The 16,108-nt window shown below is 57.4% G+C and overlaps 1 protein-coding gene across 2 annotated transcripts in view; it reads right to left on the bottom strand.

The window, feature by feature from the left end:
• Ndrg1 (N-myc downstream regulated 1) overlaps positions 1-16,108 on the bottom strand; it is a 51,385-nt gene that overhangs the window by 14,674 nt on the left and 20,603 nt on the right. For both annotated transcript variants that reach the window (XM_046449029.2, XM_046449030.2), the window contains exons 4-8: positions 7,218-7,323; positions 5,494-5,614; positions 3,311-3,373; positions 2,545-2,605; positions 1,549-1,635 (exon numbers count right to left, since the gene is read on the bottom strand). In XM_046449029.2, coding sequence (XP_046304985.1) covers positions 1,549-1,635; positions 2,545-2,605; positions 3,311-3,373; positions 5,494-5,614; positions 7,218-7,323 — 438 coding nt within the window. The remainder of the gene's footprint in view (positions 1-1,548; positions 1,636-2,544; positions 2,606-3,310; positions 3,374-5,493; positions 5,615-7,217; positions 7,324-16,108) is intronic.

The following is a 16,108-nucleotide window of genomic DNA, read 5'->3' as shown; positions in this document are numbered from 1 at the left end:
GCTCCGTGAAGGTGCTGACTTCAGCACCGGCAGGGACTGATGGAGGAAGGAGCTCTTGCCCTAGGGTCCCAGCTGACCCCTGCCTGTCACCTCCCCATGATGTGGTGCTGTGCATTACAAGACCTGCGAGGGCTACAGGAGGCAGTCGGCACCCGGCCTGACACGCAGGCCAGACCCAGGCTGCGGCACCCAGGTCACAGCTCCCCAGGGCTGGGGCTGAACGGGAGGGCAAGGTGCACAGAGCAAGGCCACAGCTTGCCTCCGGCTCCAGTGGGCCATGTCCCTAACCTCCACGCCTGGCTCACAACAGCTGTTCAGAAGCCAAACTGGCCAGCCAGAATGTCACTTCCTCTGCTGGAAAATCTAATAAAAACCAGGGCATGGGCCACACTCCTGCAAGTCACATCACCCAGGAAGTAGGGCGGGGCTCGAGGGAGAAATGCACAGGACAAGGGGGGGTCGCGGGGGGGGGGACCCACGCGACCCACGAGCCCTGTCCCCACAGCCACCCCTAAACTTGGCAAAAACATGCTTTCACGAGACGCTGGGTCACCCCAGCCTGATGGCTTTGTGCTAATTCGTTCAGAACTATCCCTCCCTCCTTGGCAGACACTGGGGCCTTTATGGGAAAGAAAGGAAGGAAAAACAACAACAATAATCATTTTTAAAAAAGATAAACAGGGAACCTCAGGACAACAGCCAGGGCAGGGCTCCCGGACACAGCTCAAGCCACTTGGCCTGCAGGCAGCTGGCCTGTGGCTCAGGCCTGACTGTGCCCCACTCTGGCCCAGAAGCCCCAGCCCCAGGGATGGTCAGGCACAGGGACCTTGGTGTCCAAGTAATTATACCCAGTCCCAGATCCGCCCCTAGCTTGTGTGACCTAGACCTTTACTTGACCACTCAGACCCCAGTTTTCTCTTCTGTGAAAGGTTAGGAGAACCCCACCATGAGCGTGAAGTGAGGTGAGACAGTAGACTACAGGAGGGCACGGCAGGTCCCAAGTCGGGTGAGCCAACTACCGTGGTGAACCTGGGGCACAGCCACGGCTCCCAGACACGTCAGGAATGGAACCCAGGAGTCCCCAACCACTCAGCGACATTCCCAGCCCCCTCTACTACTTTTCCTCTTTTGAAACAGGGTGTCACTAAGATGCTGAGGCTGGCCTGGAACTTGCAATCCTCCTGCCTCGGCCTCCTGAATCACTGGGATTACAGGTGTACATGGATTCTTAAGAAGCTTTTGTCTTGTTCGTCTCAGGAAGATTGTTCATCAAGATAGTCAACAGTTGAGAGAAGCCGAGCAGGTGGCAGGAGCCCAGCAAATACTTAAGGATTGAGCCATGCTTATGGAGCTGGCTGGGGGACCCCTGTCCCTGTGGCACCCCTGGCTTAGACAGCACGGTCCACTTGAGTCTTCTGTGGAACAAAGAGCAGGGCTCGTGTTTGCCATTCTGAGCACAGCGAGGGAAGCTGCGCCAGGCTGAGGCCGTGTGTCCCTGTCCCTCTGCATCTTGGCCCCCACCAGCCCTACCCTGGCCCCCAGCCTCACCTTGGAGGCCGCCCAGTCCATCCAGCCTTCCGCACAAGGGTTCACGTTGATCAGGACGAGGCCCTCCACCATCTCGGGGTTGTTCAGCTGCAATTAGAGACACGAGGTGAGTCAGACAGCCCAGCAGTCTGAAATACGAGGAACCTGGGGGTCAAACGGACACTTGAGAGGAGCACCCAGGGAAGGGCCAGTGTGGGGCACCAGGACAGACTGCTGCTCTCCGTCCTCCACCAGCCACTGCCCAGGCAAAACTAGCCCCGGCCTTCGAGAGAGCAGAAGGAGGAAACTGCAGGAGGAGGCCAGCCCTGCACTGGGCAGCCTGGGATGGTCCCTGTGGCTCAGTCCCCAGCTGTTGGAGGGGTCAGCAACCCACCCAGCACACAAATCAGGCAGGCAGGGAGACATCTGCCACTCGATTACTCCTGGGACACACGTAGATACACAGGAGCCACTTGAGTCCTCTTATTAACCGGCTCGGAGCCAAGATGGCCAGACATCTGTGTTCGGGCCACATCCCCAACCTCCAGCAAACCACAGCCAGTATCAGGCATCAAAACACCTACGACTGAATAAAGTGGGTACATGCATCCTCAAAAAACTGTTGGATGATGATACAAAGGGCTCAGGAGCACTTTCCACGGGCTCAAGGTCCCAACGGTGGCAATGGTCCTGCTGTCACAGGAGAATGGGGCACAACTCGGGAGGGGACCGTCCTGGGCACGAAGGCATGCGCCCTGGACGTGAGAGCGTGCCCAGTGCATTGTTTCAGCAAAGGAAATACAATGAAATAAAATAAAAGCCTCGGGTCTGTGCGCGAGAACACACGTCACCCGCACACGAAGGGCTGGGGCAGCCCCATCCCAGGGCTCCCTTGGGGACAGGAAGTACAGCGCATTTATTTTTCCCTTTTGGTCTTTTCAGTGATTTTCCAAATGTCTCTCTTAAATCTTGAGTTAATTTTATTCAAAATGTAATATCTTCAATGCCCAGACTCACCGCAAAGCGGGTCAGGATGTAGGCGCCCGCTCCTGTGCCCATCCCGATGACGCTCTTCAGCCTGCAGGCGGGAGGGACGGGTCAGGTCTCAGGAGGAAAGAGTGACGGAGCCTCAGCACTGCCGCACCGTCCCCTTGTCCCTAAGAGCCCCCTCTCCTCGGTATCTGTCCAGTGCAGTGAGGGCGCCCTGACGGCCCCAAGTTTAAGACTCCACGGAGACCAGCAGCTCAGACCTGCCCCTGCCCCTGTTCTTCTGGGTGGCCGCCGAGGCTCCGAGAGAGGCCTGGCATTCACAGGAGGGCCACGAAGGTGCCGCGTCCTCCCTCTCCTGAGCTTTATTTTGGACTCTAAAATCTGGAATGAAAGCAAATTGGACCAGAACCAGGAGATATTATCAGCCTAACTTGAAAGGCTCAAGCGGGAAAGAAGGGAGCACTGGCAAAATAAGAGTCTGCACAGAGACACTGAGGTCTCAGGCAGCCCCATTCCAGAACGTTCCACGGAAGAGACTAGGTAGAGGAACAGCAGGCAAGGGCAGGGTGGGGGGTGAGGCTGCCATTAGGTGCCATAACTGCTCAAGAGGAAAGGCTCAGGTCCTGCAAGGCCGAGGTCAGGAAGAGCGGGCTGCACGGGGGGCGCCTGCCTTGCCTCTTCTTTAAACTCCAAACTGCACTTCAGAGGCCAGGCCAGGTCAAGGTCAGGGAAGAAGAGGAGGCTGGGCCAGCCTCCTCTGCCAACTGTCAGGGAGGTGACCTCTCGCTCTTACCCGAACTGCTGAAGGACCCCAGGAAGCATCTCGGCCAGTTGATCCATAGAGGGGTACATGTACCTGGGGAAGACAGGGAAGGCAGGAGGTGAGAGCCGGACCCAGCTACGGGCTCACCCCACGCACCCACCTTGGAGCACACCCCGCCCGGCTTCCCCAGGCTCGCTACCCCAGCCAGAATCCCTCCTTTCATTTTGTCAGGATGACTTTTTATGAGCTGCTTCCTCGGTCCCGGGTCCTATGGGAGAGTCCCACGCAACACACAGCTCACTAACCCCAAAAGACTCTACGAGGCTGCTGCTGTGGAGTCTATAAACGTCACTGAGTGTAACAGGCCACTTGCCCTCCCAAGACCAGTGGACGGTTGGCCACAAACAGCTATCTCTGGCTGGAAGGCCACAGCCTCAGTCTCCGGGAGCAGGAACTGGGACAGGCGCGGCTGAGTTCTATCAACACGAGTCAGGCCCGGACACACGCCCAGCTCTCGGGAGGCCACCGGAGAGCATGTGAGCTAAGCAGACATGGCCCAGCCCAGGACCCAGCTGGTGAGTCAGCGGAAACCAGCAGGCATGACGCATGGCCGGGCTACAAAGGGAACCCGAGGGCTGAGAGGGGACACCGAGATAGGAAGACCCACTCTGCTCCGGTGGGCAGGAAGGGCTTCTAGGGGAAGTGGCCCTGAGGGCCCTGGGAGCCTGAAGAGTGTCAGAGATGCTGTCTAGGAGGGGCCGGCGTGTGCAGACGTCCTGCCACGGCCAGGAAGAGCTGGACGGTGTAACCCCAGTGAACCCAGCGAGCCTTAGGAGAGGGGGGCAAAGACATCCGGCCCCTTCCAAGTGCCACAGCTCAGCATGGGCCCAAAGCTCCCTAAGGGACCCTGGGGAAGCCGCTTCCACCTGCAGGGACTTCCGCTCCCTCCCTGCCCCCAGGTCTGGTGCAGCAGGGGGACAATGGGATCCTGTGCAGGGCATGGACTTCAGGGCCAGGAGCCAGCAGGGGTCCCCACCCTGCATGGCTGACTCAGCACTCAGAGGGCCTGGCAGACCCCCACGCCCAGGCTCCAGGAACAAGCCAGGTCCCTCCCACACTGGGCCCCACCCACCCACTCTGGAGTCAACCTAGTGATCTCAGGGAAACCACCCTCCACGATGGTCTCCAGATCCACTGAACAAAGTCCCTGGAGGTGGACATACTCCTAGGACCTCCCAGGGGAGCTGGGAGCCTCTGCTTTACCCAGTCTTTCCAACAGTTGGCCCCACCTGAGCAGCATGTCTTCTAGTTGACAGTTAACTGTGTCCCTTTGTTTCAAAAGATTTTTATCTCTGATCCTACCACAAGGAGTGGGTGTCCCTTGCCTTCCTCTCTGATAAAGGTTGATAATTAAGAACTCTGGCCACTAAGGAGAAAGTACATCTGCCGGTAAATGCCAAGAAGGCCTTTCTAGAAGCCTGTAAGCCATGGAAGCCCCCCACCCCCACATACACCAGGTGCTACTTGGGGGCCAGCAAGCCTGGCCATGGCTGCACCAGGGGACCTAAGGAGGACTGGGCAGGGCCAGTGCCCTGGAACAAGGCAGTCACATGTTCCAAGGACATGGGTCTCAGCAGACCGCCTCACCCCAGCTATGTGACCGTGAGCCAGGTGGTTAACCTGCCAGGCCTCTCTTTCTACGTGTCGAAAACAGAGACCACTGGCCAGAAAGATGCAGGGCAAAGGACATTTATAAGTAACAAGTTGAAGCCTGGCCCAAGGAGGCGCTGCATCGGGATTACTGCCTTGCCTCTTTCTTCTCAGCTTCCTAGGTCTTCTTCCCCCTTGACCAGTGGGTCCTGTCAAACTGTCTCCCAGGTAGGTCCCACGCAGGGTGAACCCACCTGGCACGAAGCCAGCCCAGCCAGAAACCGGGGTCAGGGTTTAATGGGCACAGGGTGGGGTGCTAAAGAGTCCTAGCGACAGACCATGGATGGACCGCGGCACAATGTCTGCCCTGTACTAGACGCCACCAATCCTTAAAAATGGTTAAAATGGTCAATTTTATGATCGAGGTCTATATAGCTACAAAAATGGTTAAAATAGTAAATATTATGTTTTATCATGATTAAAAGTTTTTAAAGCCAGCTCGACGCTCCCACCCCCAGATTCCACCCCACACGGCTCCTGCGGCAGGAGGACCCCTGTCTCACCCCACGGGGAAGGAGGGAGCACCATCCTGCTGACCAGGGGCGTCCACGTGGCAGACGGCAAAGTGCTGGGTGATCTCCTGCATGTCCTCGTAGTTGAAGAGGGGGTTGTAGCAGGTTTTGTCTGGAGAACAGGAGGGGGGGGTGGGAACGGGAAGGGAGTTAGGGGAGGGAACAGTTAGGTGGCAGAGGGCAAAGCACATCTGTTCTACTTTCACTCACACTCAGCAAGGGGACGGAGGACGAGGACATTCCCCACCCTACTCTGCCCTCCTCTAGGGATAAAGACAAGAGTAGGTCACAGGCAGGGAGCCGGCACGGGGTGGGGACGGTCAATGAGCCCTGCTGTTCGTGAAGCCAGTGAACACTAAGCTCCTACTGGTGCTGGGAGGGGCTCTCCGTCTGGCTCCTGCCCCTCCACGGCCCCCTCCACGGCCATGGCCTCATGTCCACCCTACTCCCTTTCTCTCGGGGTCTTCTAGGCCCTCAGATCTGGGGACTGAGCAGGACACACACCATCTTCAGACAAGGAGAAGCACAACGGATAAAGCATGGACCCTCCACTTAAGTGGCCTAGGGCCAGGCTGCCAACCGCCGGGGTCCTGAGGCAAAGATGGCCAGCCAACCTTTTCCTGCTGGACACACAGCTGGACTACATTCCCCAGGGTCCTTGTAACCACAGGCTGCCATGTAACTGGGTTCTGGCCAACCACATGCAATGCTCACAGTTTCCTCTCCACATCTGCCGCTCAGACCTCTGAGTTTATCTCTCTTCTCTTTCACCTGCCGGATCACAGGAGCCAGCAGGAGCTGCTGAGGACCCAGGGGATGGCAGAGCTACTAGTTACAAGGGCCCCACGTCCCTGAGTCCACACATGGGACACGTCTCACGGAATACCCTCGACTGTGACGGACTGAGGAGAGAGGCCCATTCTTGGGGCCTCTTGCTACAGCATTCAGCCTACCCTAACCCTGGGCTAAGCAGGGGAGCGGCAGATCTGACGCAAGTGCACTGCCTTCTCAGGGTCCAATGAAACAAAGTGAGGTCTCCAAAAGGACCTGGCGTGGGACCTGGTACGTGATGGACACGAGGGACAGACGGGGAAGACACAGGGAGCATGAAGGGCAACCTGGCTTCCAGCAGCTGACCTCATCCCCGCCCCGAAGGCTCACAAGCTGTAGGAAAAGGTGGAAAGGAGGCAGTTCTCCACCCCCAATCAAGCACCCTCCTGCACACTCCAGCTCAGATGGCGCCTTCTGACTCACCACAGAAACTCACCCCTGTTCCAAATCACGGTAACAGGGGCTAGCTCCTATTTTACCCCTTTATGAAAAATTGGCCACCCACACGGTAACACTATCTGGTCATCTAAAGAATTCAGTGTCTAAGCCTTCAGAGCAGCACTATCCATCACAGCCCAAAGCAGAAAGGGCCCCGTGTCCAACAACTGGAGAGCGGAGAGAGCAATGTGGCACGTCCATACAGTGGAATATTATTCAGCAATAAAAGAATGAAGACCTGATACAGGCAGCAGAGGGCCCCCTGTGCTCCAGGTTCGAGGACAGTGCCAAGCCCCACCAGAGTGCACGCAGGGCTTCCCAGGCTGTGGCAGGAGATCCTCCCCAAACAATTCCAAGAAGTCCCCAAAAAGGAAACAGCTAGCTCCAGCCCGTCCTGGGGGACCAGGTGGCCACCCAACCAGGGAACCGGGAACCTCAGAACTCACGGTTCATGCCAATGTCGTGGTATGTGAGGATGACGGGCCGGTTTCCCTTGGGGGTCCCACACAGCGTGACGTGCAGGGAGCCATGTAACGTCTCGATGTCCTGCTCCTGAGGAGAGACGGCAGACAGAGGCCCATCACGTGGGGTCAGGGAGCCAGCGTGGCTGTGCTGGCTACCGACACCGACGTGCCTCCCACCGTGTCGGAGGAAGCTCCGAGCACCCCTCTCGTGTGGCCCCAGAGCCTTGAGTTTCAGGCAGCAGATTTCTCTGGCTAGAAACCACACCCAGAAGAAGAGGGAGGGAGGAAGGAAGGGGGAGGAGAGCTCCAGGAGGAGGCACAGGAAGGAGTCCCGGTGCCCACCGTTGTTAACTGCACAAAACGCAGGGGAAGGGCCGTCCCGTGGCCTTCTCTACAATGGACTTTGTTTTCTCCATCCAGAAAACTGAGGCCATCGCAACTGAGCTTCCCTGTCTACCCCGTCTCATGCCTCACCTGTCCCATAGGTTAGTCCCCATGTGATAGACATCTGGTGATTTGGGGTTGCCCAGAATTCTCTTCCCATTTCCCAGCTCAGCCTCCAGTTTCCTTGGGAATTCACCCCATTCTCCCCCCAGGAGGTCTGTGATGCTCACTCCTGCCCCGTGTTGCACAGTCCAAAGCCCATTCCTGCACCCCACCTCCCTGTTGGTTGCAAGGACACGAGCTGGGTGAGGTAGATCAGAGCCAACTACTGCAGAAGTGGATGGGACTGGACAGAGCAAGGCTAGGAGGGCTGGATCTACAGCAGCCATATTGTCACCACGAGGATGAGGGCCTGCTGAGGAAAACCCAGGCAGACCAGACACAGAAAAGAGAGGAAAGAACTCTCAGCACTGGTGTCTACCACCTGGAACGGCTAAGTGGGCCACAACTTCCAGCCCCACATGAGCCATTTGGGGTTGACCAAGAGTCTTGAATGATACCATGTCCCTCCTCCTCCTCTTCTCCCCCAGCCTCACAGAGTCAGGTGGCTCCCCTCCCAGGCACCGCAGTTCCCCCGACAGCTTGCTCAAGCCGCCTCCCCCAGTGGCCCCCCACTGTCCTTGTACTAAAGCCAGCCACCAAGATGTGACCTACGTCAGTCCCTGCCTGGTTGTGGAAAGAGGAAGCCCAGAGTTCACAGCCTCCTGTGAGACAGGAAGGGCTGGTGGGCCACCACCTAGGAGCCCTCTTCTCAGCTTGGGCACGTGGACCCCACTGGTCACGTGGAAGGCCGTCGGTCCCCCCTCCTGGGGATGGTGGAGACCCACAGCATACAGCAGGTGGCGCTGTGTGTATTGCTCTCCTGTGAGGCCGGGAGACCCAGCCACACCCACTGTCTACACAGGCTGGGGCGGATCACACCTTGAGGCTCCCAGGGAGACTGAAGCCGGCTCAACTGCAACCAGCCAATGTGCCAGGCTCCCTCAGTCCTTAAAGTAGATAAGAACTCACAAGCTACAGGAGGTGGTGGGGTCCCAGGATGGCAGGTACCTGGGTCACGGGAGCTGAAGAAGAGGACTGTGGCCCCCCAGGGGGCTGTGGGAAGAGCCAGAAAGGCTGGAATCCATAAAGCCAGTAGTTCCCCAACCGAGGAACGGACCCCCAGGCCCCCCCTCAGGAGGATGGAAGCTCGGTATCACTTTAACCAAAACATGAAAATCCTGTCCCCATCCCAGGCAGAGGGATGCAGGGACTCCCAGCAATCACCTCACAGAAGCAAAGCCAGCCTGGGGCCACCGCGGTGCCTGGTGGAGGGGGCTGACCCTCCCAGGGTGCAGAGGGCCTGCCAGGAGACGGTGCCCACACAGGCCCAGGACAGAGAAGGCTCCCTGGTAGTGCCCAGGCCCACCAGGACAGGGTCCGCCTGGCCATCTGCCTTTCACCCCCCAAATAAGTCACTGGATACCAGAGCTCACCGTCTTCCTGTCCCCTTCCTGTTTTGTCAGGGCCCAGCACTTCTTTCCTCCCATAACAAGCACTGGAAAAATCCATGACCTCCGGAGCAACGGCCCAGCCCAGTGGGGCCACAGATCATCTGTGGGCCCTGAAGCCATCATGGGAACAATGGCTTATTATGGGGCCACATTCTTTATTGTCTCCCAGGCTGACCCACATGGCTCCTTCTAAAAATAGGCCAAGCCAGGCGGTCCCCTACGCCTGCAGACCTCGGGGTCCAAGTCTGCATTCCACCCTGCCCATCCCTCTGGGCCTTGAGGTCCTCGCCTCTCCACCTGGGTTCCTAAAGGTGGAGACCACCACGCGGAGTAGGACACAGCCCCCAGCAGAAAGGGGGTCCTTGGCACATGCAGCACAGAGTTGAAATAGGGTGGCAGAGCTGGGACACCTAGTCCACTGGTTAGACTGTCTGTGGCAGCCCCCAGGGTGAGGGTGGGAGCAGATTTTGACTCATTCTTGGTGATCTTACTAACTACCAATCTTAACTGGAAGGGCCTACCCATCAGTCAAAGGGGGAAAGGCCAGCTGGCCCTATTGCTGGTCCATGTTCAGGCCTGGCACAGCCATCTGCATGCAGAGGGGCTCAGTGTCCACTGGCAGAGCCTCTGGAGCCCTGGGTAATGTCTGCAGTATCCCCGTGCATCCTCCACAGGGGCACCAGTCTCCTCTGGATCCACTCTCCAGCACCTCTCTCCAAACTGCCACACACTCATCAAGTCCTTCTGGACACCCAGGATCAGGGAGCGGCTGCACAGCCCACCTGGCTCGCCCTCACCAAGGAGCACAAGAGGTCATCGCCATGGCCACTGCCTCAGCCTGCCTGACCTGGTGCCTGAGCAGGTCTTGGAGGAAGAGGCGTTCATCATGGTTGGCCTCTTAGGAAGGACAAAGGCCTGGGGCTCAGGAAGTGGAAGTGACATTGGGGCACACAGGTGCAGGCTACCTCTGGTCACAGGTGGCCCTAGGGAAGAGTACCTGACATACAGCCGCAGGAACACCTGCAGACCAATTCTATGGGTGGAGAAACCTAGGGCACTTCCCCAAGGTCACCAGCTTGCAGAGGAAGAACCAAGGTTAGGGCCTTTATCTGCAGGGTCCTGTGTCCTTGTGCCAAGGGTCTGCTGGCCCCCATCATCCCTGACGAGGTCCAGGTCCACCAGCCCACACATAAAGGAGGAGGAGGAAGAGAGGTGGGTGCTGGGGTGCTGGGGCATCAGAGCCTGTGCCCCACGTTACACACTGTGCTCAGGCGGTTCTGAGCCAGCCCTGGCGCACGCTCTCCATCAGCCAAAACCAGGAAGACTGCGTCTGAGACTGAATGGGAGAATGAAAATAGCCACAAACACACGCCATTGTCCTCTTCAGTCCTAAAGGAACGCTCTGTCCTCCTGTCCCTGTGGGGATCAATCACCCACTGTCCTGCAGGGAGGAACTTGCCGTATCTCCCACGATCTCACCGACACAAGGCACCAGAAACCCAAGCCGCCACCAGAAACCGGTGGCCACAACCGCAGGATGCTCTGCATGTCCTCCAGCCTGATGGGGGAAGACCTGGCTCGGGCTCACTGGAAGACCCCTGGCTGGGACAATGGTGGGAACACACACCCCCTTCTCCACCAACCAGAACCCATCCTGCAGCTCAGAGGCAGACTGCACAAGTCCCTGCTCAAGGGGCCTCACCCAGCTGGGAAGGTACAAGAGAGAAAAGCCAGGCCACACTGATCTTTCATTCACTGATCAGCGAGACCCTAGAGAGCTACTCTCTGGAGGTGCAGGGTGGTGGCGGTAAGGACCTTCTCAGTCAAGGCACTTCACCCCAGGCCCTGCCTGAGCATCCTACATGTGCTTGCTCAGCAAATCCCCAGAGACCCATCAGGGAACAGCCATCTGTTCTGCACAGACGAGGAAACTGAGGCTGAGAGAGGCCGAGGAACTTGTCTAAGGTTGCACAGCTGGAATGGTGGAGAGGGCCTTGAGCCCCACTTGGATTTGGACAGTCCAAGTTCAAAGCCTGCTGTCTTTAACATCCCTGTTTTGCACAGAGTGCCAGGTGTTACGTGAAGAAGGGGTTCCGGGAGGCTTGACACGCAATCCACAGTGGTCTCGCAGAAGGGGGCCACAAGTCAGGCTCCCCACATTTATCTGACTACAGCCCTGGCAGCTCCAGGTGCTGGAAGTCCACGCAGCACAGGATGGAGAGGTAACACTCTCCTGTGCTCTGCTAAAGCTGCAGGTGCCATCGGCGACAGGTGCATGTGTCTGTGGGTAGGTGCGTGAGGGTGGGAGGGGCTCAGGAAGGACTGGCCTTCAGGAGAGGCCGCCATGCCCCCTCGTTCCCTTCTCTGGCTCTGACTGCCCAGCAGCTGCCTCCTGGAGCACTGTCAACCCCCCGAGGGACACTTGGAGACTGACGCCATCTACACTGCCTGAGCCAGCAAGCAGTAAGCACGGCACCTACTGCTGCAGTCTACACTGCCTGGAAGCTGCTGAGTGGGGAAAGGCCCCCCACTCCTACCCTGAAGATCTCATCTCTCCGGCTGCCACTCCTGGCGAGGGAGCGCCGTGACTCACTGCCGACTCTTGCTGTTTGTCATCCCAAACAGCCGAACCCTTCTTTTTCACAACAGAATTCCAATTGTGCCAAACAGATTGTGCCTGATAAAATTCCCTTCCCCATTCCCTTGCATCAGAAGATGGTCAGAGGCTCAGTTCTGGCCAAGACAAATTCAGCAGAACTTGCTGGGGCTTCGTGGAGAGCTTTGTTCGTTTAAGGATCAACCTTGGAACTTTCCTCTTGCCCCTCCACCTACTTCCTACCTGGAGCACGGATAAGATGCTGGGGACTTAGCAGCCATATTACAGAGGAAAGACAGGAGCTACAATCAGGGTGACAGAAGAGGGAGGAACCTGGGCAGGGTGACATTCACGGCACACTGGACTAGGCCTTCCAGGTGTCAGCAAGAACAGCAAACATTTCCTGGTGAGGTCACTGCTTGTTGAGTGACATTAACCCTAACGACACATCCACCACGTGCCCTTGGCCAAATTATGGACTTTCTCTGAGAATCTCTTCCCTGAACTGTAAACGGAGGTCACTAAGGAGTCTGCCTGCTCCCCAGAGCTGTTCCCAGGACTCACACCACCACTGGGACCTAGACACTGTGTCACAGTGTCACCCTCCTCGTCAGTCATCACAGACAGCTGTTCTAGAGATGACTACAGTGACAGGGCAAGGTCAAGTGGCTGGACCATCAGGGGCTGTGAAGACCAGCGGCCACACCCTCCATCATCCCCTCCTCTCAGCGGGCCCAGGCAGATGCTGGGCTCTAAGAGGATGACAGCTTACCCAGGCTGTAAGTCAGAGGGTGCATGGGGTCACCCTTCCCCTGCCAATCAAGCTTTGGGGCCACAGTGTGGCCAGAGTGGGTGGTGCCTATGGAAAGACAGGCCAGGAAAGCCGACGGTGGCTCGTCAGACCTGCATGGAGTCCAGGCCAATCACAGGGCTGCAGAGAGTGCGGGGAACTTACCCCACCACCATCTTTTATAAACTAGCACACCCCTCCCCACCTTCCTAGCTCTTCCTGTGTCCACAGTGAGGAGAGGTGGGAACTCCTGGGAGCAGGAAGGAAGCCCAGGGAGGAGCTGGGGAGCAGGGGAGGATCTCAACAGCATTGGCAGAGAGCCACCCACTCACGGGTGACCACTGCAGCCAGGTCTGGCCCCACACTGCCAGGGCAGCATTCAAAGACAGCCACTAAGTCTGCAGGTGGGTGTCAGGGCACATGCAAATATTCAAGGCAGGCTCCCATAGCCACAACTGGCCCCTCCAGGCTGTGCAGGCCCATGGGGACACCTGGAGCACAGGAAACCTCAGGAGGTCGGGCTGGACCAGAAGCTCCCCCTTCAATGCTCAGTGCTCTCTAACACTGTCCCCCTAATGGGCATTGCAGGGCAGCAGGCTACTGACAGCAGAAGGGCATCGCCTGGGGTCACCACATACAGCTGGGACCCACCCTGTAGACCTCCACTCCCTGAGGAGAAAAGAACCAGCAGCAAAATCTTTCTGGAACGAGGGAAAAGAGAAAGGGGACCAACGCCATGGGGTAGGAGGCCCAGGTCTGCGGCCGAGTGAAAGGCCATGAGGGTCAGTGCTCAAGACCCTCCGAGACAGACGCCCTCCCTCGATTTAAAGATTTGAAAGCAGACCCCAGGGAGGCCCAGCAAGTGGTCAGGCGCAGCTGGGTCTGGACACCCCTTTGACCACTGCACCTGGAGACAAGATGGTCAGAAGGCTCAGTTTTGGCCAATAAAATGTCAGCGGAACTGGCTGGGGCTTCATGGAGAGTTTTGTTCATTTGTCTTAAGGATTGAACTTTTTTCCTCTTGCCCCTCCACCTTCTTCCTACCTGGAGCACGGATAAGATGTTCGGGGACTTAGCAGCCATACTATAAAGGAAAGACAGGAGCTACACTCAGGGTGACACACTGGTCAGTGTGTCAGAGCCTGGACAGACCTCCATGACCCAGCTCTGAGTCCACCCAGGCACCTGGTGACCAAGGCACCCTTCCATTCCGGCAGGAGGGCATCCAGGGAACCCACAGAAGGGGGGAGAAGCGGCAGCCCGTGTTTATTTCTCAAAGCCTCATTTTACGTTGATCCAGATGAGAGCTTCTGCCATCTGTCACCCGGGTTTGCTGCACAACCCGGAGGCTTTGCCAGGAAGTGGGGCGGGGCGGGGGCGGGGGACAGGGAATGGGCGGGTTGAGGATTTCCAAGCTTCTGTCTCAATCTGCACACTTTCACTTAGGGGGCAAACAAGAAGGAACGCTGTGGACAGAACGGGGTCAGCAGAAGGTCCACTGTGTCGGCTTTCCCTGCGAGCTGATGGGTGTCGAGGGAAGGGGAAAGAACCAGCCCCCCACAGGGACCATACTTCCTGGACTCAGACCTGGGCGACCTGCCCACCAGCTGTGCTGCCCCCGCCCCTCTCCCCGTACCAGGCCCTGTGGGGAGCATCAGCTCATTTCCCAGAGAGCCCTGGTGAGCACACAAACACGGTTCCCATGGAAACCAAATCAAATCAATCCATCTGAGTAACGCAAGATGCAGGTGGAAAGAACTGGAAAGAGCAAATCCAACAGAAAAGGCGACCAGGGCGCCACAGGGGAGAGTTGTGGGTAGTGCAGGCAGCTCTGCGGCTCCTTCCCAGAAACTCACTGTATGGACTCTGCTCAGGCCCGGGGCTGAGCGTTCCGCCATCTGTCTCCTCACGGTGTGACACAGGGCAGATCCCTTAAGTCCTCCGGGCACTTATATTCTGGGATGCAATAACTCCCTTACAAGGCTGCTGCAGGGGCCAGCTGAGAGGGCCTGGTGGAGCCCCAGCACTGTTTCTGGGGTGGAGTTCATGCCCAAGAGCCATCACCCTCCACTTCCATGACGGCTACATTTTCAGGAGTCTGCTGGACCTAAATTTAGGGCAATCACATGGCAAGTTCCCTGCACATCTCCAACCTGCACTCTCGTCTGCAAAGGAGGACAATACCTCCCACCCTGTCCAGGAAGCCTAGAGATGAGGTGATCCAGATGAGATCCTCCTCTGGAGCAAAAGGGCTAGAGCTGGACCATCTCAAAGGCACCTGTCAGTTCTGATGGTCTGGGTTCTGGAATTCTAGCCAAAGAAAATAAATCAGAGCCCCAAATACTCCAACCTTCCCCTCTTCAGACCTGTAAACACAACTGCCCAGACCCTGAAGCCAGAGCCTTCTCAGCAGACCAGATCAGACACATCCTTCCTGTAGTGTGGCGCCTCAGGCCAGCGGCCTCCCAGGGTACAGGAGGGCTCCGGAATGGGATGCAGGGTCCAGAGAGCAGCTGGAAGAACCTCGCATGCACCACCGACCAATCTGCCCTGGGACAAGTCCCAGACCAACAGACCCCCTAAGGAGATGCTAGCCAAGGGGAGAGAAGGCCGCGGCCGTCTCCTCTGGCACCCATGCTGTCAAGCTGAGCGGCACACAATCAGCAGCTTCTCTCGGCTGAGCTCCGGCCTGCAGGGTGTGTGTTTTGACTCACGGGAGTCTGCCGTGATAGCTCAAATGCTGAAACCAGCTGTTTGTCAAGCAATGACCTGGACAGCTGTTAGAGATGAAAACAGTACATTCCTTAGTCTCCAACCCCAAGGACCTGGCTAGAGAGACAGGGCATCCATCGTGATAAAGAGATACATGCAGTTGGCCATTAAGGAGCAGCGATTGGAATCCTTGACACATTAAACGTAAGACCAATGATACTCCAGATGTCTAAAAAGAAACTACAGAGGGGAATGGGCATCAAGTTCTGCGGGCTGGCTGGCCCTCCCAGGTCTGGGACCGCAGTAAGGTCCCAGGGGACAGAGACCAGTCCTGGCTCAGACAGCTGGGATCAGCAGGGCCCCCTCGCTGCTGCTGGCCATGGGGAAGCCTTGGTTTCTTCCCCTATAAACTGGGGACGACAGAACATGTCCCAGGAATCTACACAAGAGAGTGAGGAAAGCCCTGGGCACCAGTTGGCCAGTCAGAGGACACCGAAGGCCAGGGCAGATAGGTGCCCGTGGTTTTTCTGGGGTCCCTGTGTGAATGCTGAGGTCAGAACCAGCTGGCCAGTCCCTGGGGAGAAACACTTCCCAGACAACATGACCCTGCTCCATCACCCTCAGCTCCCAACCCTGTGGGCAGTATCGCATCAGGCCAGCAGGCATTGCTGGTGACACTGAATGGTCCCTAGTGAAGGAAACCCTACACTGACCTCGTACTCGAGAGTGGACACTCAGTGTTCATGATCACCACCTGAAAATCTGGGGTAGACCTTCATCAATATCACCAGTCAACTAGATCTGCGAGCCACAGCCAAATAAGATCAGTTTATCCCAA

The sequence above is a fragment of the Marmota monax genome, unplaced genomic scaffold (assembly GCF_021218885.2).
Source record: "Marmota monax isolate L192 unplaced genomic scaffold, Marmota_monax_Labrador192_F-V1.1 WCK01_AAM20220418_F8-fsc00073, whole genome shotgun sequence".
Lineage (NCBI taxonomy): Eukaryota > Metazoa > Chordata > Mammalia > Rodentia > Sciuridae > Marmota > Marmota monax.
This window is presented reverse-complemented; position numbering and strand designations above follow the sequence as displayed.